At 42.4% G+C, this 27,039-nt stretch overlaps 1 protein-coding gene across 2 annotated transcripts; it reads left to right on the top strand.

Annotated features, from left to right (window-relative positions):
* Window positions 1-9,985: 9,985 nt before the first annotated feature.
* On the top strand, window positions 9,986-24,170 carry LOC133384978 (P2Y purinoceptor 8-like). 2 transcript variants are annotated; one of them, XM_061627025.1, is made up of 3 exons: window positions 9,986-10,199; window positions 21,691-21,772; window positions 22,427-24,170. In XM_061627025.1, exon 3 carries the CDS (start codon window positions 22,468-22,470, stop codon window positions 23,533-23,535), a length of 1,068 nt encoding a protein of 355 aa, XP_061483009.1. In that variant the 5' UTR covers window positions 9,986-10,199; window positions 21,691-21,772; window positions 22,427-22,467; the 3' UTR covers window positions 23,536-24,170. The 2 variants fall into 2 exon arrangements, with proteins under 2 accessions (XP_061483009.1, XP_061483010.1); XM_061627026.1 differs by lacking the exon at window positions 21,691-21,772.
* The last annotated feature ends 2,869 nt before the right edge of the window (window positions 24,171-27,039 follow it).

Genomic DNA, 27,039 nt, shown 5'->3' with positions numbered 1-27,039 from the left:
CACTGGGATGTTTGGGTGGACTCTTTCCTGACAGTACTATAACCTACTGAAGTTTGCTTGGCCATGGTTCAAAGGAGGTCCTTTTCCTTTCTGGCACCCATTTTGTGGAATGAACTCCCTGTGGAGATCTGGGATGCACTGACAATGGGAAGCTTTTGCAGACAGCTGGAGACCTTTCTGTTTACCCTAGAGTTTCCTAACTGTTGGGGTTTTTTTGGTCTGGCTGATGTAGTTACTGAAATTGTTTGACTATTTTAATTTTGGCTATTGATTCATTTTAATGGTTTTATGTATATTGTGAACTGCTTGATAAATGTATAAATGAAAAAGTGGTATTTGCATTTTTTTAAAAACTAAGCAAATAACATTTTGCCACTCCTTGTATCAAGCTTGAGTTTCAACAGCATCTTTGAACAAACTATAACCATTTCCGGTCGATATCATAGTCTTATTCAGGCATTCATTTTTGAATGTGTGAAGAAACTAGTTACAAAAGATGAGCTAATCTTGCCCCTTCAGTGATGCCACACATAACAACAATATCTTCCAGCCGATGCATGATTGGTTCAGCCTGAAGGGTAAGGATGGGGAAATCTGTCAATTCTGATGTCTCTTGGTTTCTCATTTTCCCAATCTTAAATTCAGTTCTCCACATTTCCATATCAGCTTCCATTTTAAAAGTCCTCATGAATATTCATCAGCATTTTAGTGTGAATCTCTCATAATATACACATTTTTGTATGCAATTCTGCCTAATGCACACACTTCTGCAAGCAATTTTCTCTAATAGAATATATTTGTGTTATTTTCACTAATATATACATTTAATCCTAACATAAGCATTTTTTTACATATTACTTGGGTGGAGAACTGCACTGCAAAATCTGGAGTCGTGTGAATTTTGAAAACTGGCCGCATTTTGCTTTGTGTATTGTTTTGGAAAGTGTGACTTAGGTAAGTTCAGCTTTAAATGTGAATTGAACTGAATTTCTGCCCCATCCTAGTGTAGGGGTTCCTCAATGAGCTGTGAATTCTGCTCATTCATGGTTCCCATCCCTGTGCTGGAAGCCCTACACATGTTGTCAATTGTAGAAGACGACCCCTTGCAGACTGAGCTGATCATGCATCAGCTGGGGAGGCATGCACATTGTCGAGGGGTGGGGGCTAATCCCTTGCATTCCCTTTGCAGAGCTCTTCTTAATGTTTTCATTTTATTTATTCATTTTATGTATTTATTATATTTACATCCTGCCCTTCCTCCTAGAAGAAACCTAGGGTAAACATGAGCAACAACAAAAGAAATAATGGATGCCCGCACAAAATTCTGCAGTGATAATAAACAATGAAACGAAACAAAATACAGTTCTGCTAAGTCTTCATAAGTTTCCTTAAACCTGCTTTACACTGAAACTCGTTAGATTTTTTGTAGAAGTGGGAGATTTGAGTAAACAGAATAATAGCAGAAGCGTGTGTGTGTGTCTGAGAGAGAGAGAGAGAGAGAGAAGCGGTTTGGTTTCCACAGCTTAGTTCCCCTTCCACTATGCACTGATATGGGAGATGTAGATGGCATACTAAAATGTTTGCTCACATCACTGCACTGCTGCTGTTTGGTCTGAGGTCCAGAATACTGCGGGTGTGGAGTCCTCACATGCCCTAGAAGACATCCTTCTTTTCAGAGATTCAAAACTCCTCGCAATCTGTTCTGGCTTCCTGCTGGATGTTCAGTACAAGAAAGTTGTGCATTCACTCATGGTCCATATTTATGTCTGATTTTCTACTTTCTGTCTCTGATAACCCACTGTCCATTTTTTTCCTTGGGGGGAGGGGGAAGTTGGGAGGAAGGAATGATTGTTAAACCCCTCTGAAAATTGTAGCTCTATGAGGGAAATAGGGGTCTCTTAACAACTCATACAGTTACCAGGATTCTTTGGGTGGAGCCATGACTGAAGTGATGTGATAATACTATAAATGTGTAGTGGAAATGGAGGCCTATGTTTTAGGATTGCAGTGGTCCCTTGTCCTGTTGATATGAATAGGATTGCACTAAATATTACCATGCCTCTCTCCTACCCCCATCGCAGCCACACTCTGCTCATGCAAAGTGTTTGCTGGTGCAACCACCGCCCATGTGTGATGTTGCATCCATGCAATATCCTGGGTGTGTTTCTGAAACCCTTACTAATGCAATGGTCTTTCATACAGACCCTATATATTTTTATTTTTTGCCTTTCACACTAGTGGACTGTGCTTCTTATTTTAGCATCTGGAAACTGATGGAGGGAGGGGATGCAAACCACTGTGGAATGTCCCAGGCACAGAGTGCAGTATTACCAACACTGCTGTCATACCACACTGGCGGTTATCTTAAAATATGGACAACAACAGTCTATACCATTGCGCAAGTTCTGCTTTTTTCTTTTTTCTATACAGTTTGGAGAAATAAAATACAGCTCCCTTATAGCAGAGTTCATTTATGAACTCTTTGGCACTCCTTATGGAATGAATATATTAATTATAGGCCTGAATAATTTGTAACTGCCAAACCAAGCACAGCATACCAGACCACATTGTGGTCTGCTAGATGTTTGACAACCCGTCTCTTTTTTCAGTTCCAAAGAGGCAGCAAAACAGGAGGCTTTTTAGACCCTTGCTGGCTTGTAGTCATAAAGTGTACAGGCTTGATTTAATGGCCTTATGGACCATTCCAAAGACACAAGGAAATATCAGTCTCATGTCCACATCATTCAGCCCCATTGCTTGTGTTTTTAAATTGTTATAACCCACTGTTGGACCTTATGGTAAAGGACAGGTAAGAAATCTAATAAATTATATAGCCACAAGAGTGGCTGTATACTATAGCCTGTGTGGATGTTTCACATTCCGCAATGTTAAATTGAAAATACCCCCATGCCACTCTGATGCTTCCCATAAGCTCATTTCAAAACAAAACCTTACAAAACTTATAGTCCTGAACTCAGAAATGCTTGCTTAACAACCCTCTAAATTTTCATGGTGATACACAAAACAGTCAGTCAGAATATAGAGTTAAAAGTCTAAAATGGGGGGGGACCCAGACCCCTTTTGGACTTTTTTCTGTCAGAGTTCTCATAATCTGCTTGGCTTGGCTAATCGGGGCCCACACCAGACTTTGATTTCACTTGAGACAGTCATGGCTTCCCTCAAAGAATCCTGGGAAGTGTATTGTGAAGGGTGCTGAGAGGAGTCTCCGATTCCCCTGACAGAGCTCCAGTGGCCAGAGTGGTTTAACAGTCAGCTACTCTGACTGAAGGTCTGTGAGGGGAACAGGGCATCTCCTAGCAACTCTCAGCACCCTTCACTAACCACACTTCCCAGGATTCTTTGAGAGAAGCCATGACTGTCCAAAGTGAAATAAAGGCCTGGTGTGGATGTGGTCAGGGACAGCTTTGGTTTAAATTTGGGTGGAAGGCTACATGTGCCTGCTGTAGAATAAAAAGGTGGGAGAAACGCTGAAAAGCAATGATACTGTTCACAATGTTTTCCTTTTGGAAAGGAAAGGGGCTTCCCTTCTGCCCAGTGCCCACCCACCCAATCTCCTCTCCTCCCCTCCTCCCCTCACCTTGCCCCTCCTCCCCCCACCTTGCCCCTCCTCCCCCCACCTTGCCCCTCCTCCCCCCACCTTGCCCCTCCTCCCCCACCTTGCCCCTCCTCCCCCACCTTGCCCCTCCTCGGCCCTCCTCCCCCACCTCACCCCTCCTCGCCCCTCCTCGACCCTCCTCCCCCACCTTGCCCCTCCTCCCCCCTCCTCCCCCCACCTCCCCCCACCTCCCCCCACCTCCCCCCACCTCCCCCTCCCCGGGTCAGTGTTGGACTACAACCTAGGAGACCGGGGTTCGAATCCCCACACAGCCATGAAGCTCACTGGGTGACCTTGGGCCAGTCATTGCCTCTCAGCCTCAGAGGATGGCAGTGGCAAAACCACCTTTGACTACCGTTTATCATGAAAACCCTATTCATAGGATCACCATAAGTCGAGATCAACTTGAAGGCAGTCCATTTCCATTTTCAAACATGATTGCACAGAAATTAATCCCATTGAACTCAAAAACTATATAAATGATCAAACCCTCCCTCCTATCCCCTCCCTCTTGCCCCTTCCCTCCACCCCTCCCTCCCCATCCAATCCCCTTCCAATCCCGTTATTCCCCATTATTTGGGCTGATTGCAGGTGTTGCCACCACTCACCATATGTTCAGAGGCACATCTTACCAAATTCTTCCAAGCTACACAGGAAGTGGATTGGACTGTGAAAGACCAACCCAAATTGTGTTTGCATTTTGACAAATGTGTAGGGCAGTACAATATCTCAGAGAGGAGGTCAGGTCTCCTGCTCCCCTGGTGCATTCACTATAGCTGCCCAATTTCCCTGCTTTTTAAAGTTTGATAGAAATATCGGTGGGCTATAGATACGTTCTTAAACTGCAAGGGTTCTTGCCTATTAGTGAATAAAGAGCTCAACATGGAAGGAAAATGGTATAACAAAGTGTGGCCTATATTAGCAATGGAAAACTTAACACACTATCTACAGATATTAAGAACAGCTGAAGTGGACTCCTCCTATGCAGTCCGGTGTGAATTGATTTTTTTTTGTAAATGATAAAAACAGCTGGACAAATATACCAACACAATATGCCTTTATTTGAGACTTGTGAAAAGGTAAATAATTAAACATCCAGAGGATGTCAAGGGCTCTCTGGTGGCAAACTCAGCCTTGTGTTCCCAAGTTTTCTGTGAACAAAACAGAAAAATACTGTCAGTCAGGCAATATTTGACAAAATATTGTCAACAAGTTTGTGTCTCACTGACTCCTCCATTTTTTACTCTGTAACTGGTTGCATGTATATTCAAAACCTTTAAATGCGTCCTTAGTGTCATATTTAATTTTATCTATAATGATTGATTGAGCTTTGACAAGTTTCTGATGGAAAGAACATACCTCAACTAAGGAGAAGGTCCTGAGAATCTATCCTTGCACACGTAGATGCTCTAAGTGGGGCTGCTGCTCTTAGAGCTATTTATCCCTGCTCTCTTAATATGTTTGCTAAAGCCAAAATAACACATTATGTGATAATGTGGGTAAATGTAGCCCAAAAGACCCATTTAATTCAGGAAAAGCCACTTCTGGTGGGAGCCATTGGGTGCAGACTGCAGAGATCAGTAATGGAGGAAAGAACTGGTGCTTAACACTTTCCTTGCTGTTTCCCCACTTTAAACTGCACCAAGTGACTTGTCTTCCCCCTCCAAGATTTAAAAGAATTAAAAATCCTGTGGCTGAAAAAGTTGCTTAACAAAAGGAACATAATGAGGGCCCAAGCAGAGATGATATGGGTGACCACTGACTGGCTCTTTCAGTTGGTTTTTGTGTTGGTTTGTGGTTTTTTTATTTTAAAAAATGAACCACAAGAACAGGGGACAACTTATTCAATCCTTTTCATTTTAAAACAGCATCTGATTTTGATCACAGCAAAGACACTGGGAGAGAGCGGGGCTGGTGTCAGGACCCCTCAGGCAGGTGCCAAGACTCAAATGCCCTGCAGCAGGGCCCACCAGTGTTGAGATTACACTTTACTCTCACCCATATCTCCCAGCCATGAACTTTTCTGTGGCAGTAGCTGGGCCTGGGAAGCCTGTGCATCATGCAATATTGCTTCACTCAGGGGCATTAGGGAAGCTGCTGCTGCAAAGTATTGTTGTGTGCCACCCCAATCTCTGAGTGGTGAGAGATCTCCATGAACCCCTGCCCTTGCCCAGGGTTTGGTTTCCTTGGAAAGAAGGTCAGCAAAGACTGTGGTGTCTTTTAGGAAACATGTTTTTTATTTACACACATTCCAACCTGAGCTTAAGATGGAGGGGTTCAAAGCATTACCAGTCCAATAGACCTTACTTTTCCATCAGGTTTACAGGAGGCATCCTAAAGCCATGGTGCAGGGAACCAGCCTCTCTGTGTGTCTCCAGTTCCCAGCCTTTCCTCATACTCAACTAAAAATACAAGCTTCTCTTTGGCCACAGGAGGGGAGGAGGCTCTTCTGAAGAGTTTCAATAACAATAAGATCTCCTTGGCCCATTTGCCAGTTAATGGGCAGTGGACAGACCCATTAGCCCACCTGGCCATTCTGTTAGATTAACAAAGGAGACTCATCTGACCAGAAGAGCAGGTTTCTCAGTTGCAAAGCCCACCTCCAGGTTCAGGGTGGAAGGGAACTCATAGAAATCATCTGTCTCAACTCCCAACCCATAACACTACCCCCTTGCCTGAAAAAGGTCTGTCCTAGATCTGCATACAAGCAACAGAGTAACAGCTTTTCCTGTAAAGAAATAACAGGTACAGGTTAATAAGACATTGAAATATACATAATCAAAAGCACAGTCATAGCACAGGTACTTTTCCACACAACAGAAGTACAAAAATAGTCCATTCCTTTACAGCAAATTTTCAATTAATTGCTCTCTCTTTAGGCTTCCTCTTTTCTCTTGGAGCTCCCAGTCACAGTTCTGCATCCAAACTGCTTACTCAGTCCTTGTACTTGGCAGTGCCCAAGATAGTGAGTTCCCGACATGTTTAAGACAGATTATAGCCTCAGTACCTGAGCTCTTTTGTCTTGCCTTGTGTCGCTATAGCACAGCAGCTCTCAAAAACATAAATATTTTGCCTTTGCTCTCCTGAACAGTTGCACACACATAAAATCTAATAGGCGTGGTGTAGTAAATCTCAAATATTAAAACCTTACTGCAAAAACCTATCAGCATAATTCCTAAAAAATCTATAATAGTTCATATCCCCACAAGCATGCAAAAAGCACAAATCAAAAACATTTCAAAAGGCAATACTAAAACGACCAGGAAGAATTCCTACAGCAAATCAGTACACAGTCCCATAAGCACAGCCCCCACCCCCAGACCATGCAGTTGCCCACATGGCCCTTTGTCTTGGGGCTTCATGGAGTTCTCAGTCCAAGCTGATCCCTGCTGCTGCCTGCAGGGTCTTAGGACACACCTCCAGGAACACATTTGTTTTCTCATCAGCACACAGCAGACTGTAGCCATCTTCCTCCCACTCTCTGCACTAGGAGAAGTCTTTAAGCCAATCCACTTCATCTCCTGCCTCAAACTGCAAATCATAGTCCTGCCACAAGTTTTTGTCTGGGGGTATCTTCTTCAGGTATGGCTGGCCTAGCCCATCCAGGTTAGCAGAAAGAAATATTTCTCTGTTCTCCCTCACCATCTCCAGTGTAAATCATGGGGCCAAACAAAGGCTGGTAACCCTTCCAGTGTCTCTTGCCCTCAAAACTCTCAGGACCCTGGATGCTTCTCTCCGCTAGAGCGTGCTCAGGAGCTGCACCCATCATTGGAGCTGCATCCAGCCCTATAAGACCATTATGGGGCACCCAAGGGGCAAAGTCACTTGGGGATTTTATCTCACCCATCTCTCCTGGTACTGGGAGATCGTCTTGGACTTGCACTCCCACCTCAGGCTTCTCCTCCTGCACTTTTTCTTGTACAGCTGGCACACACGGGGTGAAGAAATCTATCAACAGCTGCTCTTCTCCAGCCTGTAGTTCACCATTCTTCATGGACTTTTCTTCCTCCTGCATTATTTCTTCAACAGCAGGCACACATGGAATGGAGAAATCTATTAACAGCATCTCTCTTTCAGCCTGTACTCCATTTTCTTCCAAGGCATCTTCCTCTTCCCAGCCTGTCCTCCTTCAGTTCTTGGGGCTTTATTTCCAACTTTCTGGTGTCTTTCCCCCTGGCAGGCTTCTGGACAATCAAGGCCTCTTTTTCCTCCTCTGCTACGACTGCAACTGCTCACAGTCCAAGCCCTCCAGCTGCTCATCCACTTTCTGGATCTCTTTCGCCACCCCAGTCTGGGTGCTCTGCAGCTGGGCTCCTGGATCACTCTCAACACTTTGTAACAGCTGATCAGGGAGGGCTCTCACCTCCTTACATGGGGTCTGCTTTTTCTCTTCAAAGATGCTTCCAAATATCTCCCCCATACATTGTCAGTGCTCCTGGCGCTCTCGTTGCCTTTGCTGCTGGTCTCCCTGGTGATCTTGCTGCCTTTGCTGCTGGTCCTCCTGGCAATCTTTCTCAATCTGTTCTGCTTGTTGCTAGAACATCAGTTTTATCTGTTCCCTCCATTTTGACTCAGGCCCACCTTACTCCCAATTCTTCTTCCAGGAAACTCAAACCCATTGCTGTCACCAGTGTTGTGTGACACCCCAATCTCTGAGCAATGAGAGATCTCCAGGGGTCCCTGCGCTTGCCCAGGGTTTAGTTTCATTGGAAAGAAGGTCAGCGGAGATTGTGATGTCTTCTAGGAAATATGGTTTTTATTTACACACATTCCAACCTGAGCTGAAGATGGAGGAGTTCAAAGCATTAGCAGTCTAATAGATCTTGCTTTTTCCATCAGGCTTACAGGAAGCATCTTAAAGCCATGGTGCAGGGAACCAGGCTCTCTGTGTGTCTCCAGTTCCCAGCCTTTCCTCAGATTCAACTAAAAACACAACCCTCTCTTTGGCCCAAGGGGGGGGGCGTTCTCCTGAAGAGTTTCAGTAACGGGATCTCCCTGGCCCATTTGCCAGTTAATGGGCAACTGATAGAGTGGACCAGCTGGTCACTCTATTAGATTAACAAAGGAGACTCATCTGACCAGCGGATCACGTGTGTCAGCTACAGAGTTCACCTCCAGGTTCAGGCTGGAAAGGGACTGTCAGGACCCCTCCTGTCAGGATCCCACCTCAGGCACTACCTGCTAGGATCCCGCCTGTGGTCAATGCCTTGTCACAGTCCCACCTCAGGGTCCTGGTCTTTAAACAGTTCTCTCACCAGCTCTAGCAAAGATCTCTCAAGATCTTACTGCTAGGCAGCACCACCAGACTTTCCTGTAAAACAATATTGCCTTGAGACTGTACCTTAATCTCCTCCTGGCTTATTGCTACATTGTGTCTGGGTGCACTTGCAGGCCGCAACCCCCCTGTATCTTTGTGCCTATAAAGAATACAGCCCTGGGTTTCTCTGGATATCTGATGATGTTACACTATATCTTCACCACTGCCACCATTGATACTGTTTCCCAACCTTGGTATATGCCCTGCCCACCCTTCTGGTCTGTGTAAACTCAGCCAAGGATCAGGCGTTAGGTAAACCAAGAAATATTTATTTATATACACAGGGAATAACAAGATTACTTAAAGGTATAGTCAACAAGCGTGTGGTTTCATAAGATGCATTACTCTTTATGTTTGTAGTCATAAATAACCTGCCTCACTACCCGCCTAATTCAATCCACCCTCCAAAACCCAGAACCAACCAACCAACGAACTCCTAAACCCACCAACTAAAACCAAACAAATGAACTGTCATCCTCTCATTTATACCTTCAGACCCTCAAGCGCTCAGCCAATCATAATACAACATGCATCAACATTCCAACCCATGTACTCCCCCCTCTCACTCAGTCCATGTACCTCATTTACTCTAATAAACCTACACTTACCATATTTACAGTATTATAAATACAGGGGCATCACAGGGACTCACAGAAATAATATTTCAACCCCAACCCACAACAGAATGTTTATAACTTGGGGGGAGACTTTAGGAGACATCCCTCTCAAATCTGCCACCAGCCCTGGAGAAGGGGGTGTCTAACCTTTTCTCTCTGCGCTGTTTTCCCATTTAAATGACCCACCTTGAAGCTATTATTCCCAAGGGGGAAATCACCATATCTATATCACTGTATCAAGAGATCAAGATTACCCCCCCCCCCAAGAGAGATTTATAGCAGCCTCAGGAGGACAATTCAGGATAGGAAAAACATGAGGCGAAATCACACCCTCTTTGCTGCTACTGTTCCAATTATAATTAAAGCCTCCCCATAGCTAATGTAAATATTAACAAACAAAAAAGCTGGGTGATTAGTTTGCTAATCTCCTGCATCACACCTGTTTTGGCTTTTTAGTGACTGGAAAACAATTACTAGAGTGAAACCAATTCATTCTTCATCTGTGTTCTTTTAAGTGGGCAAAACCATGAAAATGACTAAGGAAGTGGGTGTTGCAATATAATGTGCCGTTAACATTCAAACACTTTGGGGAAAATGAATTCATTGGAGCAACAAACCTTCAGAGGGGCAGATGTGAATGAGTAAACAGGTAAACTAGTTATTATCTTTTAAAAAATAACTTGAGAGAAGTAATTGCTATTTTTACTAACAGATGTTTTTATTTATTAGACAGTATTAGTTTTCATTGCAAATTAGCTTGCACTTAAGTGTATTGCAAAGTCCAGCTAAATTGTTCAGGCAAGCTGCCTTGGAATTCAAACAGAGAGTTATTTATCTTAAAGGGGAGCACACTTATATGTTTTCCTAATATATTTACTGCATGTGCTTCTGTGTGTGTCTGCGTAGTAACAGTAATAGCTTCATATAGATATCTCTGTGTGTGTGTGTGTGTGTGTGTGTGTGTGTGTGTATTCAGGCATTTGGGTGCTAGTGAAAGTTTAAATGTATGTAAATGTACTGCCTTCAAGTCAAGTCCTCCTTATGGCGACCCTATGAATAGGGTTTTCATGAGACTGAGAGGCAGTGACTGGCCCAAGGGCACCCAGTAAGCTTCATGGCTGTGTGGGGATTTGAACCCTGGTCTCCTAGGTCATAGTCCAACACCTTAACCACTACACCTGACATTAATTTACTAACCACGTGGAGGGTCTGTTTTATTCCCAGCCAGTTAATAGTTCTTCTATACATTGGAGACTGACTTGCATTAATTGTGATAAGTTTACCCATTAAAACCATAGATTCTGTAAGAGGAAAATATGGTTTTTGAACACAGTATTTCTTAACACTGCACTACAGGGCTATGGAAATGATTTCTAAGGTTTAAGGATCTTTGATAATTTCTACAGGTCTACCAATTCCCCCTCCTCCAAAGGTTCTTAATAGTTATATGCCATGGACAATAATTGTACTCATCCCCCCCTTTCAAAGCTTCCCAGGAGTAAACTTGGTTCATTAAAAACAGAATTTATTGAAAATTGTGGGAGGGGGCAATTAATTATGTGAATGAGATTAGTGAATATTAACTATCCCTGGTTTACATATACTGGAGAAAAATAGGAAAAACCTCATTGGAAAGGAGATCCTATGAACCTTTGCTGCAATTGTGAGGTTAAAGGTGTACTAACTGTGTTTGTAGCATCTGGGCCCTCTGATGAAGCACAACTTTAAATCTAGTATGCAGTATGGTAGTAGCCCTCTTCTCACACCCAGTCCATAAGGAACTTGGAACTGGATTGGGTGGACTTCCTCTGTCTACCTAACCAAGGAAGTTTTCTTCCCAGGAAGATTAGTGGATCGGTTTTGTTTCACATCATCTAATTCATATTGGGAGTCCAGAAGAATTTTCTTCCAGTTCAGATTGGCTTGTTGCAACCCTGGGAGGGAAGAAGAGAGGCACAAGTTGCCATCCCTTGCAGTATGCCTGTTGGACCTCTAATTGGCTTTGCTAAACTTAGTCTGTAAGAAAGTAAAATCCTCTAAGTGCCATGTTTACTCCCACTCTCTTTCTGTGGCACACTAAGGGTAGAGACATACTTACTGTTCTGCTGGTTCTAGTATGTCTCCACCTCTCTTTTCTGAAAATAGGGGCACACAATACTAGTCAAACCCTGTCCCTTTTTACTGTAAAACCTGGTGGGATCAGCTGGAGTGCATTTTTTTTTAAATTCAGCTTCACACAGATTTTACAACTGATCAGCAGATCAACCTCTTGCCCCTCCAGATGTGGCCAATGGAAACGCTTTGCTGTAAGGACTAGTGTGTTGTGTTCACAGCATATTATTGAAATGACACTGGTTGGTTAGTTGGCTGTTTTGCAGGGGAAAGATCAGTGCATTCTGTGGATGTGGTCTGATCCATGGAAGATTGTGACTTTGAGCTAGTGGTGCGACTGTCACTTCTGTAAGGCTGTCCCATATCTTTGGTCAGGGCTGGCCCTACTGTTAGGCACAGTGATGTGACCACCTCAGGTGACAGGTGCTGGGGGAAGGAGCAGCAGTTGTCTCCTGGTTGTTTCCTGCAAGTCCCAGCCATTTTCCTCCATTGGATGATAAAGCTGTATGTATCCTGTAGTGTGCCCTGTGTCCCCTAAGATAACTTGCTGCCCTCAGGTGCAGTGGTGAGCACTGTCCTGTTACCAGTGTCGAAATGAGATTCAACAGCCAGCCTGCTCAGCTTCTGTACATGGAATGGGGTAAAAGGGGTGCAATTTTGTCCTTTGCCCTCCTTTGTTTTGGACTGGCCCCATCAATGGTTGATGTATGAATACCATGTGGGAGGAGTGGATGACTTGAGGGGGGTTTACACACCCTTCCCCCTCCATGCATTCCTGAACAACTGCATGCACATGTTTTATTTGTATTTATTTTATTAAAATATTGATACCCCCCAAAACAAGTGTCCTTACTATGGAGTCACACTGACACTGAACATGCAGGTGGGGGCACTTCTCCAGTGTGCATGTTGGCATGTACGGTTGGCAAGTATAATCCTGCTCCCACTTCATGTATTTATGAACACATGAGAGGGGCACATTCCCTACCCCCCTCCAGTACTCCTCATGGCAGTGCCATCGACTCCCAGGGAGGGGTGGCACTGGTGCAGGAAGTAACCACATCAAATAAACTCTCTACATGGTCTCAGCATTGCAAATATGGCAGATGCAGCACTCAGAGACTCGATGAACTGGCCCTTAGTATATGCATGCATGAGGGGTTCACAATAGATGATGACTGGGCCCAAACCGGCCCTACAGATCTATGTTCAACAGTACAGGGTTTCTAGGTTTTCACCATATTCCTTCCTGGTTTATCCACTTCTCTACAATATCTTCCATCAGTGGTGAATTTTGAGAGGGGCAAACTGGGCAACCGCCTGGGCCCCCACAATTTTTTTGGGGTGGGATGTTGTACAAAATTGTGCCTGCTGCTTTTATAGTCAGTCTCAGTTTGCCTTGTCTAACTCAGCAGCACTGCAGGCAAGGAGATCCCTGCTTACCAAAACACAGACAGAAGGTCTTTCCCCCCTTAAGCCAGGCCCATTCACAGCAGTAGTATGCTAGGTCCTTGGCTGGGAACTGCCCGTATGCCTTTTCCCCCACACACATGCCCAATTGCTCTGTTCACTCAGGACATCAGGAGGAGGCAGCAGGCATTTTGTTTTAGTAAGTGGGGAAAGAAGAGGTTGTTTTACAGGTATTGTTTCACAATGAAATCTCAGCAGAGTGGCGAAAGTAATGTCTTCCAGCCTTTTCTGCTGGTTCTGACTCAAAGCTGAAGAGGAAGAACGAGGTACCTCTGGAAGGTGGCAACTCAGTTCTTGAACAGTGCTTTGCATTCTTCCCACTGTACCTGTCACTGTTGCATCTGGTGAAAGAGGTCATTTTCAAAGTTGAAACTGATTTTTAAAAAATTATCCGCACTCTTCTATGTAACAAGAACACCTAGATGGATCATCACTTCATCTGAACATAAAATTGAGGGATTTGATTGAGGGCTTTGCTTTGAGAAGGCTTCAAAAAGTTCATTTCATTAAATAGGGCACTAGAGAATTGACTCTTCAATGATTAATCAATATACCATTATTCATCAGTGAACTGTCACCAACTCACCATATGTCCCATATCATTATATAATTTGCTTTTTAAGTTGATGGGGGGCTGTTTCTGTTTACGTAAGAGCATCATGTATGGAGATAATATTTTGTTCTGTTTGTTTATGAGTTCTATCCATGCATTTACAGTGTAGCATTGATATAATGTATTAACTCATATTCTCCACTCCAGTTGTAATAAAAGATTGACCACAATGAATGTGTTATTGTTGTAGTTATGTGTCTTCAAGTCGATTACGACTTATGGCGACCCTATGAATCAGCAACCTCCAATAGTATCTGTTATAAACCACCCTGTTCAGATCTTGTAAGTTCAGGTCTGTGGCTTCCTTTATGGAATCAATCCATCTCTTGTCTGGCTTTCCTCTTTTTCTACTCCCTTTTGTTTTCCCCAGAATTATTGTCTTTTCTAGTGAATCACATCTTCTTATGTGTCGAAAGTATGATAACCTTGGTTTCATCATTTTAGCTTCTAATGATAGTTCTGGTTTAATTTGTTCTAACACCCAATTATTTGTCTATCTGTCCATGGTATCTGCAAAGCTCTCCTCCAACATCACATTTCAGATGAGTTGATTTTTCTCTTATCCACTTTTTTCACTGTCCAATGTTCACATCCATACATAGAGATTGGGAATACGGTGGTCTGAATGATCCTGAGTTTAGTGTTCAGTGATACATCTTTGCATTTCAGGACCTTTTCTAGTTCTCTCACAGCTGCCCTCCCCAGTTCTGGCTTCTTCTGATTCCTTGACTATTGTCTCAATTTTGATTAATGACTGTGCAGAGGTATTGATAATCCCTGACAAGTTCAATGTCCTCACTGTCAACTTTAAAGTTACATAACTCTTCTGTTGTCGTTACTTCAGTCTTCTTGACATTCAGCTGTAGTCCTGCTTTTGTGCTTTCCTCTTTAACTTTCAACAGGATTCGTTTCAAATCATTACTGATTTCTGCTGGTAGTATGGTATCATTTGCATATCTTAAATTATTAATATTTCTCCCTCCAGTTTTCACATCTTCTTCATCTTGGTCCAGTCTTGCTTTGTGTATGATGTGTTCTACATATAGATTAAACAAATAGGGTGATAAAATACACCCCTGTCTCGCACCCTTTCCGATGGGGAACCAATTGGTTTCTCCATATTCTGTCCTTACAGTAGCCTCTTGTCCAAAGTATAGGTTGCGCATCAGGACAATCAGATGCTGTGGCACCCCCATTTCTTTTAAAGCATTCCATAGTTTTTCATGATCTACACAATCAAAGGCTTTGCTGTAATCTATAAAGCACAGGGTGATTTTCTTCTGAAATTCCTTAGTGCGTTCCATTATCCAACGTATGTTTGCGATATGATCTGTGGTACCTCTTCCTTTTCTAAATCCAGCTTGGACGTCTGGCCTTTCTCGCTCCATATATGGTAAGAGCCTTTGTTGTAGAATCTTGAGCATTACTTTACTTGCATGGGATATTAAGGCAACCGTTTAATTACTGCATTCCCAGGGATCCCCTTTCTTTGGCATTGGGATATGGAACACTTCCATTCTGTGGGCCATTGCTTAGTTTTCCATATTTCTTGACAATTTTTTGTCAAAATTTGGACAGATTCAGTCTCAGTAACTGGTAGCGACTCTATTGGTATGCCATCGGTTCCTAGTGGTTTTTCTTCCATGTATTTTAAAGCAGCTTTTCCCTCACATTCTAAAATTTTTGGTTTTTCATCATATGGTTCCTCTGTGAATGAATCTCTTTTATATAGTTCTTCAGTGTATTGCTTCCATCTTCCTTTTATTTCATCTTGGTCAGTCAGTGTGTTCCCCTATTGAATGTATTATGATACATTTATTCATACTTTCATTGTAGCTTCATGCATAGAATTAAGTGAAATTTTATGCCTGATTTGCTTTTACACATTTAAGAATCCCCAGAATGACTCTTTGTTCAGGGCCCCCAAAAACATTTGGGCCATCATTGCACCCACTCTGTTTATGTTATCTGACCAACTGAGTCTTTAAAAATTAACAAGTGAACTGTACAGATGCTAAATCTCTTAGTATGTTTGGGCTAATGCTGCAAAAACGTACCAAATACTTTATTATTTATTTATTATTACATTTATATCCCACCTTTTCCCCAAAGAGCGCAAGACAGTGTACAACCATGGTACTCCCCCTCCTAATTTTATCCTCACAACAATCTTGAAAGACAGTTTAGTCTGAGAAACAGTGATTGGCCCAAACTCACCCATTGAGCTTCAGGGCCAAGAGAGCATTTGAACCCTATTCTCTCATGTTTCATACACCACACTGACTGTAAATAATAGTGCTGCATGCTCTTTACTTCTCTGAGTGACTGCTAAGAGATGCCAGGGACAGCACTGCATGGTTTAATTTACCATGGACGAGTGAGTGTCAAGACTCAAGGCAAGTTTGTAATATTTTCTTTATGTATAAATATACAATCAAAAGACAAATGAAGGCAAACAGGCATTCCTTCAGCAGGTAGCAAGTTCCCCCATCCTTTGCGTGCAACATATATAGCACCCACAAACACCCATGGCTGAACACCAGTTTTCACCAATCTCTATAAAGAAATATTTTAACTCTCTCCAAAACCACAAACTGCAGTTTATCTAATACGTTCACACTAGAAGTGCTTCCGGATGAGGGTTTTAGATATTATCACAAATTTGTGATATCTCAAAGCCCTCATCAGAGTTAGCAACATGTTTTTTTAAAACATCAGCTTTTTGCCTGGAAAGGGTAAATCCAGATTAAATGCAGAGAAAAATACGGGCAGGCGTTTTGATGACAATATCATCATGTAGATGTTGCAAACAAAGTGCATGCATGACGACCACTGATCCCACAATAAACATTCATCCAGAGACACCCTAGGTGTTTATTGTAGAACAGCAATGTGTTGTTCATTCACATGTTAAGTTTGATATGTACAGGGATGTTATTGACAAGTGAGCCTATTGCCATGCATCTATACAGTAGGGCCCCACTCATATGGCAGGTTACGTTCTGGACCCCCGCTGAAAAACAGAAACGGCTGAAAAGCGGAACTCATTGAATAGAATGGTGCGCAATGCCCGAAAACTGCCATAAAAGCGGAACAAGCGCCGTATGAGTGGGGCTTTAGTCTAATTGCATCTAATTGAGACCACTGCATTAGCGAAGCGCTGTAAAGCAAAGCGCTGTAAAGCGGGGCCCTACGGTACCTTCACTATCACCTTTACAGTTAGTGTCATTTTATCCATGCTTTCTTAAAAACTGAACTTTTAGTTTTTGCCTTCCTGCTATGTAAAAAAAATTAAAGCATTCACACAATAGCTCTTAAATGCCAAAGTATTTTTTGCATATTTTCAGAAAATGATTTAAAAACAAATCTACTGCCTTTGCAATCTTTATAGTCAGTGTCCTTATACCATAGTTGTTCATTTTGGGCTCATTTGTAAAAAATATTGTCTTTTGCTTTTTAACATGGTGTATTAATGTGCAGTAGGCCCTACATAATATACATGCTTAAGCAAAAAAACCCGTGGGGGGGGGTACAATGGCATTGTGGGCAAATTGTTCCTTTTCCACCCACACAACGGTGTCACACTCACTGATGTGGATGGCACATAACTGGATTTAGACCCAAAGCACTAGACTACTCAAAAGTGTGGAAAGTCTATTGTAATTCTGCCTGTAGCTTACACCAGAAGAGTAATGACTAGGTTGCAGTAGAAGCTGGTGAAAGCACGCCCCCCCCCCCCACAACATGCAAAGCACTGACTTTAGACCCTATTCCTACAGGCGACTTGTCCATTTAGTAAACATCCATAATCCACAACTCCAGTTTGTGACAGTTTTGGACCAACCATAGTGATGAGCTTGCTCACAACAATCAGATTCAGAGCAGTATCTATTCTGAGACAACATGTACCAATCAGCATTTGATTTGCTTCAACTACCTACTGGAGACTGTGAAGGTGCAATGGAGGGTCTCAGCTGAGAGCTTCCTAGTGCCAAAAGGAACCAATTTACCCACTAGCCCTGCTGTTCTCTAGTTTCCTTTCTTATTCCTGAATTCCAAATGTGTTGGACTAGAACTGCTTTTTCTTCATTCTAGTATGTCGTCTTCTCCTGCTTTGTCCACTCTACCAATAAGAATTGCAGGAATATTGGTAGGATGCTCCCCCCACCCTTCTTAACCTTCAGAGCTACTGACTGAAAACTAGCTTCCTTGAAATGTGGAGCTAGTACTTGCTTGGAAGGAAATGTGATCTAAACTATGTTTCAGAAGCTAGCAGAAAGATCCAGAAATATGATCACATTTGGTTTTCTCTTTGACAGCAGATATAGAATGTAACAGAACAGGCTTTGGTTCCTACTATGAAAACCTCAGAACATGCTAGAGCTTCTTCACAAACTAACTACAGATATAGGAAGCTGCCTTATACTGAGTCAGGCCATTGGTCCATCTAGCTGGCAGCAGCTCTCCAGGATTTCAGACTCCCCAGATGGGTTCTCTTCCATCCCTAACTGGAGATGCTGGAGTTTGAACCTGGGACCTTCTGCACGTAAAGCAGATGCTCTGTAACAGCACATTTGCTCTACCACCTTCGGTCTTTTCCTGAGACAGAAACTGAAACACACATTCCTTGGTAGCAAGTATTTTTCCAAGGTATTCTTGTGGAATCTTCTCAGTCACTACTACTTATGATGATTTCCTATTTCAAGGAACATGATACACATCTAATTTTTCTTAGAAGTCACCAGCAGAACTATTTTCAGTGCAGAGACTTGTATCTCCAATCTGATTAAGGGATCATTGTCTTTCCACACCATCAGGCTGACTGGAATGGAGAATAACCAAGGCTGCAATCCTAACCCACCTACCTAGGAGGAAGTCCCACTGAGTTCAATAGACTTCTAATTAGACATGGTTAGGATTGCACAGTAAGCATGTGGAGTGCCTTTTCTTCACTGTTAAGTGACTATAGGCATTTCCCATTAATTGATTTTTTTCAAAACCGTAGGTCATGAGAAAATACTAATATTTATATATCCTGGAATAAAACACAGTCAGAGAAGACCACCAGGAATGAATTATTGAGTTCTCTCAAGACTATATAGACATTGTTATCTAATTGGATGTGACTGCAGAAACAGGACTGGGCTAAAAACCACAGTAATAAGATGTGCTAGAATTCTGCCCAATTCAAATTTGGTACTGAATTTCCATTAATTCACTTATTCTCAGTCATTGAGGATCTGATTTTAACGTAGTGAATTTCCACTGCTAATTTTGAAAATGGACTTTTTTTAAAAAAAAAATCTGCCTCTAAAATATTGACTAAGGATGATAATTTATCAATATTTCCTTGAAAAATATTAATATCAATATTTTTTCTGAGCAACCCCCCCCCCCCGGATCAGTAAAAGCAGTATCTAGTAGATAAAGAACGAACTCAAATCAATGCCAGCCTGTTAGGTTGACAGATTGCTTCTGACATGGCCAATGGATCCCACCCCTGCTCCAAAATCTGTCATCTGAAGTGGGCTGCTTCATCCACCCTAATGGTTGGGGGGCTCTATTATTTATTTATTTACCAAAAGTATTTCTATCTCACCATGTCATAAAATATCAGGATAAGGCGGTTTACAGTGTTAAAACATGAAACACCATTTTAAAAAAAAATACAGATAATCGTTAAGGTGACGGGCAAAACAAAATAAAAATTAAACAGCTGCAAAGGCCTGTTGGCATGAAAAGATCTCCATGAGATGACTGGAAGTCAAAGGCGAGGATGCTTGCTGAATCTCTGCTGGAAGTGTGTTCCACAGGAGGGGAACACTAATCACTCGATCTCTAGTTGAGGCTAATCAGGTCTCTGTAACACGGGATAACTAAACCAACAGCACCCCTCTGGATGATCCCAGTTATTTTTGCTGAGACGTTAGCTATTAGTCACTTGAACACAGGGTCCTGTGCCCACCCACCTCTTGTAGTGCATGCAGACACTCTGCAAGGAAACACAACCCTTTCTTTCAAATATAAGAAGCAACACAACGCATGTAAGGAAGTGCTCAGTAACAGGAAGTGCGTGAGCAGGCCAAGAATTTCTCCAACCTTCTGTCTGAGAGCTTGATAGTAAGGTGGAGAACAAGCCTTTAGAAGAAGGGCTCTCTGATCTTTTCACAGTTGCAAAACAGCAGTGAGGAAAGATGACCATGCAAAGAAGGGTATGTCACAAGAAGCTAGTTCCTGCTTTGTTTTTGCAAGCGACACACACAGCAGGGAAAGACGGGTGCATTTCCTAACATTGTCATGTTAGCAGCTACTCTCATACTGTTGTCACCAGCAAACAGATGCAAGCTGCACAAGCAATTTGCCCCCATTTTTCCTCTCTCACCTGCTCTTCCCCCTCTATGTGAGCAATCACCAGCAAAGAAGGCTGAGCACCAATTCCTACATTAATCCAAAATAATACAATTCTGTTGTTCAGAAGCATACGTGGATTTCCAGTACAGAATGGCAATGAGACTGAGCTCATTGAAACAACAACAAAGGAAAAGTTGTCCCCACACAGTTTTCTAGGCCTGTGAATCTATGGAATATTTAGGCATATAGTGCACTCCCACTGGTGATCCCAGTTAGGGGCTTAACATTGCAAATGAGTCATCGAGATAACCCAAACAGGTTGCTGGGAAAAGGGTACTGTTTTTTAATTTATTAGATTTCCCCCAGAAAGTGAATATCTGGATTAAATGGGGGGAAATACAGGCTGCCATTTGGATGCCAACAACGTCAGGCAGATGCTGCAAAAAAAAAAAAAAACCCTTCATGCATGCATGAGGAGCTTTGATGGCTTCTACCTGTGGAGATAATTTACAATCAAATTCAGAGTTCTGTATGCATTTAAAAACAAAATGCTGGTACTCTTTACAGAAAAGAGTAGATTCAGCTATATACAGTAGAAGGTACACCTGTGTGCAGAAGAGATTTTGGCAGATGCAGCTCATTGTGACATAGTGCTGGATCAATGAGAAAAGCTGCAGCTACTGAAATTCCCTCTTCTACTCACTATCAAAAGCACAAGAGCCCTGCCCTCTATCAGGCCAGCTTAGATGTAGTCTCATATTGTTGCACTTTATTAACTTTAAAGTAAAACCTAGGTTAGGATGCAGTTGATTGTTAGGTGATCCTTTGGAGGTGTGTCTCTGTCTTCATAGACACAGACTACAGCCGCTGCACTTTTTGTCACATTGTCCATTGGCCTGTACCCATATATATCATTAAACAGACTGAAACTTCACCCATGTTGCAGGTTGCTATCTCTTCCCCTGGAGGCTGGGCATTGTCCTTTGTATCTTCATTAAAATAAAATAGAGGTAAAGGAAGCTGAAACCCCTCTTGTCCATTCCCTTTGTGGTCCTGCCATCCACCTGCTCCCTCACCTTCCATGTAGCACACCTGGAGACCTACTTGCCATATCAAGTGAGGAGTTCAGATGATAAAAACTGGAAGGGAATGGGCAGGTGGATATGTAGTTGCCCTTTCTACTGATTTATATGGAGATTTAAAAAGACATCTGTTTGGGGGAGTAAAGTCAACCCTACCTCCTCCCTTGCCTGTTGCAACCATCACAGTTCTAATTTTGTACATAGCCTCCAGGGAGGAAGGTGGGCCAAAGGAGGAACAAGAAACACAGCAGTTACAGCTTTCTGTGATGTTTTAGCCCATTAAAAATATATATGGACCATGCCTATTGGATGATTTGGGGCAACCTTATTTCTTTCCAAGAGCTTTTCTTAAGGAGTTTCAATCTGCACCATTCATTATCGTGTTTTTCTTCTCCTGAAGAAGTCATACTAATTCTACTGAAAGACTGTAATTTTAGGATTAGGAAACTGACCAATTGGCTATCACGATTAAATAGCACAAACTATTGTGCTACTGTCATTTTCTTGTGCAGGTATTGCTTCTCTCTTGTTGAGCTGAAGGTTTTGGTGCCACCTCATGTCTATCTTTTGCAACTGCAGTTTGCTCCAGTAAAGGTAAAGGTGTCCCCGCACTTACAGTGCGAGTCGTTTCAGACTCTTAGGGTGACGTCTTGCGACGTTTACAAGGCAGACCGTATATATAGGGTGGGATTGCCAGTTCCATCCCCGGCCTTTCTTTACCCCCCAGCATAGGCTGGGTACTCATTTTACTGACCATGGATGGATGGAAGGCTAAGTGGACCTCGACCCCTTTTACTGGAGATTCGACTTCCTCCTTCCATTGGAATCGAACTCCAGCCGTGAGCAGAGCTTTGACTGCGTTACCACTGCTTACCACTCTGCACCACGGAGGATCTGCGCTCCATTAGGTATCCCATTTCTCCCTATTATCTACTGTTTTTTCATGTCATGAAACCAGCCCTCTTAACTTGCATGCTGGGGCAAACCAGGTCTAATCTTATGAAGCGTCAAAAACATTCCCTTTTTATTAGTAAAATGGTCCACTGTGCTAATTCACTATCACTAATGATTACAACCTTTTTTGTACTTAAAATTTATATTTATGATTTTTTATGTTATTTACTTTGTATATGCTTTTAGGTGTTTTTTTTAAAAAACATTTGCCTAATCAACAATGGTTGAAGTACAAATGTTGTCATACTGCTTATATTGAAGGATGTTTCATATATGTCTCATTTTTAAATCTAGTACTAGGTCTCTACCTGCTTTAAGTTGTTTTCAGAAGGAGGATGCCTCAAGATATCCCGCTTCTCCTGACATCAAGAATCTTGTTGGCGTTGCCTCCTGTAAATGGGACAAGATCTGTGTCAAATGTCACACTTGAGATGCTTCAAAGCCATGTGCTGCAGATCACTTTGCCTGTCCTCTTCTCAGTTATCTTCAGCATCAGCATTCCACTCAATTTTGTGTCCTTGTGGTTCCTTTATCGATATTCAAGGCCTTGGAATCCCACCATTGTGTTCTGCATCAATCTAACCATTTGTGACTTGATGTACAGCATGATCCTCCCCTTTCACATCATTTACCATCTAAAGGGAAACAGTTGGCCCTTTGGGGATGTTCTGTGCCGCATCGTCACTGTTCTGTCCTATGGAAATATGCACTGTTCCATTTTAACCATGATGAGCATCAGTATAGAACGCTACCTGGGAATTGTTCACCCTTTGCGCTACAATGGCATAAGACCCATTCGAACTTCTCTCGTGTCATGCACAGTCATTTGGTTACTTGTTTTACTGCCACTGATCCCGCTCATGAAGACTAACCTATCAATTCATATACAAGAGCTGCCAATAATCACCTGTTTTGACGTTTTGCCTAAAGAGATGTTTAGCACAACCATCCACTTCATCACTTACTTTGGCTCTCTGGTATTTTTCTTCTTTTTCCTACCTTTGCTCATCATGGGATTTTGCTACTTCTCTATCATCTTGACCCTTCTGCACTCCTCTTCTACACAGCTCAGAGAAACTAAGAAGCAAACAGTCTATTTGATACTAGTGTTGCTATTTGTGCTCACTATTTGTTACCTCCCTCACATTATCATGTCAATTATCCATTACGTCCTCACACTTCAAGACAAATCATTTTATGTGGAATATAAAATTTCATTTGCAACAGCTAGCTTAAACTGTTGCTTTGACCCATTGGTTTATTACTTTGGCTCCAAAGAATTTCGACGAAAGATACAAAAGAAACTCTGCAGGTGTGTGCCTGTTGGATTCAGTGAAAATACTCCAATTTTTTCAGAGCATGATATGCAAATAACACCAATACAAAAGGCACCAAAGATATAGCCTGCATTGCTCTGGAATATAATAAACTTTGCCATTGCACAGAATTGCCATCAAGAAAAATGAGGGGCCATTTCATTGCAGAACTTCAACTGCAAATTACACAGAATTCTGTTGCCATTTTTTTCTGGGAGATCAAATGGACAACAATTATTGTCCATGATTCCACGTGTTGAGTAAAGGCAATTGTTGTCAAAGTCCAATTAAATTGGTGTGACTGAGAGACACCTCTTTGATTATGATGCAGCTACAAAAGTAGTATGACCGGGAGAACATTTCTTTAACCACTTTTGACTGTCCAGAATTTATGGAACAAATATTTACAGAAATATTTAGTTGACTGGAGGCAGGCATAATTTCAGACTGCCTTCCTTGAATGTCATGAATTATCCATGCCACTCAGCCACCAAAGAATGTAGCCACTTGGAGTTTTAAGATTTGGGTCATTATAATCTTCTATTGTAATTTTTTTTTTTTAATATTGATGTTAGTCTGACAAAGCTATGTATAGACAAGTCCTGCTATACCGTGTGAAGCATATTTGTTATGGTGCTTGCCCTTTCATGTAATTATGTTGCAGATGTCATTCTTAAAGGCTACAGTCATATAGTTTAAATAAACAATGTGTATTGTGTCTACATCCTGATCTTAAGTTAACCTTCTTCTTTGGAATGCTTAGATCTGGGATATCAATGAGAACTCAGAGGCAGTTTATAGAGTCAGTGGAAGCTAGTGACAAAACTGTTCCTGCATCTTATCACTTTTGGGAAGAGATGGGGAGGAATCTCAATACTGAAGAACAAGGCACTTTATTGTTGGAGGAGTTCTGTGTTGAACTCACTTTTTTAATTAATTAATTTATTGCTAAAAAGTTTGAGCCCAACATATGTTTGTCTCAGGCCTTAATTTGGAAGTTTAATAGTTCACTTGGATTAGTTCAGGCCTTTTCTCATTTATCTCCAATTTTGTTACCTATGCTCTCTTTGCTAAGTAGCCCTGCCCTGTTGATGAAAGAGGAGTCTGGCCCTCAGCAGTGCCTAGACAAGGGACTTTCTAGGAACCATATGTATCCTGCTGTGAGCTGCATGGAGAAAAAACACTTTATAGATAACAAAGGCGTGACTTTTCTAACCGTATATGTGGTATGACAGCCATTTCTGTAATGGACACTCATGTATGTTATATCAACCAAGGCTGACATTACACAGTGATTATTTTTATTTGTAGCATTTCCCCCAACTCTTAAAGCCATAAGGGCTCCAAGAGTGTTCTCCTGGGATTATAATCCAGAAGTCATGACACTAGAGATGGGGAGGAAATTCAATTCAGTTCGTATTAGAAAACAAACCTACCAAATTTGCACTTTCAGAAGCAATACACAAACCAAAATAATACATGAAATATAACCATCCTTCAAAATTTGTAGTTCATCAAAATTTGCAATGTAATTCTCCCACTAACTAATGTGTACAAACAAGCATATACTAGGGTAAAGTGTGCATCAAATTGCATACATTCATGAACACAACATACAAAAATGCATTATATTAAGGAAAATTGCTGTGCAAAAATGTATACATTATGAGAAATTTGCACTAAAATGCTGGTAAATTTTCATGAGGACTTTTTTTAAAAAAAATCACAAACCGATGTGGAAATGTGGAGAACTGAACAGTGGAAAAATGAGAAATGTAGAGAAATTGAAATATTTGCCCATTCCTGTGTGACACACAAAGGGAAAGAGATGGGAAAGAAGAGGGGGAAAGCAAGGTCAGGGACCAGACCTTAATGTTACAGACCAGGTGGAATGGAAATAGTTCAAGAAGCTTGATGGAATGGCTGCCATTAGATGACAGTTCAGGACAGGCCAAAGGCAGCCTATTTCTCCCCAGGGGTGGTGGAACAGCTCTGCTTCTCTTTTCTACAGCCTGATGTTGATTACAGATAATACTGCATGTTCCAAAGTTCTCCTCCAAATAACTTGAGTTTTTGTAGGGAGGCTCATCTGTTTTGAACCAGCTTGACTAGACATACTTTTAGATTTCTGAGGGTAGGCACAACTACAAATATCAATGAAAGTTTTGCTTTTGATTTCAATCTGATGTGAGATTTAGCCTCGGCATACACCTATTGGAATAGAATCGTAACATTTAAAGACACCTGGCTGAGGGGCAGTTACGCATCTATTTCAATTTCTTATCCTAAGACAGGAGACTCTATATGAGGGGTGGGGAACTGGATCTGGTCGGTGGGGCTGGCCACCTGTCAATAACCTGACATCATCAGGTGACAGATTCAAAAGTGTTGGCTCTCAAAGGTGATTAGTGAATTGGGGCAGAGTATGAGCTCCTCTGAAGCCTGCTTGCAGGCATAGTTTGCAATCAAATCACTCTTACAAATGGAGAGGAAAAATGTCAATTTGTAGACACAGTTTGAAGGCAAGAATCAGTGCTTGCAAAGCTGGGGGTGTAGTTGTCTGGGGCCATGGGATCCCAATGTACAAGTCTTCTCATTTGGCAAACAGTATGCTTCTTTGTCCTTTCATGCTGATTGGAGCCTATCAGTGAAAGAGGTAAGCCAGTCACTGAGAAGACTCTTCTCTGTAACTAACACATACCTCCCCTTTCATGCTGATGGGCTCCCAGGGTAAATGAGAAATGACCTTCAAGGCAAAATACTTTGCTCTCCCAAATCTTAGTCCTGGCTTCATTTTAGAATTCTTAAAATCAAAACGTTTCTGGCAGTACTTAGCCCCTAGAGAAAGAGATTGAGTGAGGGGAAGATTATGCACACAGCAGTTTTATTCTGGTTCTATAATTCTGTAATTTTAGAAGTGATGGTGAATCCTGGGGGTGTGGCTGTGAGGGGGTATGACATGTAGGAACCCTGCACTTCTGAATTTGTACTCTGCAAAGCTCTTTTCTGATAGAATGAAGATGTGCTGTTAGGGAAGAGCTTTGCAAGTGCTCAGGGCTGCGCCAGAGTGCAGCCAGGTCAGGCCCTGGCCAAGGGTGCCTAGGTCCCAAGGGACCCCTGAAGGGTCCTCCTTAGAGTGGGTGCGTAGCGTTTCCTTCCACAATCTGTGGCAGCATCAGCTCCCGACCCTACCATGGATCGCAAGAGGGAGCTCCCAGACACCCCCCTACTGCCACGCAGGCCCACAACACCTACTTGCATTCCCCACCTAGCTCTTCCTTGATGTAAATGTTGGCTGTGTTGCGAGTGCAAGCCTACCATCAACCAAGATGGCGGTCGAGGTTTCTCTAAGGGACTGAATCCCCTTCCACCATCTTGGTTGATGGCAGGGATGTGCACATGTAGCACTCATGTGTGCCATCAACCAAGATGGCGGTGGAGGCATCAGCCCCTTAGGGAAGCTCAGCCGCCATCTTGGTTGATGGCAGGCTTGTGCCCATGGTGCAACCAACATTTGCATCAAGGGAGAGGTATATGGGGCATGCAGGTGGGTATCGCTGGCCTGAGTGGCAGTAGGGAGTGTCTGGGATC

The sequence above is a fragment of the Rhineura floridana genome, chromosome 5 (assembly GCF_030035675.1).
Source record: "Rhineura floridana isolate rRhiFlo1 chromosome 5, rRhiFlo1.hap2, whole genome shotgun sequence".
NCBI classification, from domain to species: domain Eukaryota; kingdom Metazoa; phylum Chordata; class Lepidosauria; order Squamata; family Rhineuridae; genus Rhineura; species Rhineura floridana.
Note: the sequence above shows the minus strand (reverse complement) of the source record. Positions and strands in the feature narration are given on the sequence as shown.

What these genes read in the sequence shown, in the direction of transcription:
- LOC133384978 (XM_061627026.1), top strand. Translation starts at nt 22,468, where the DNA reads ATGCCTCAAGATATCCCGCTTCTCCTGACATCAAGAATCTTGTTGGCG.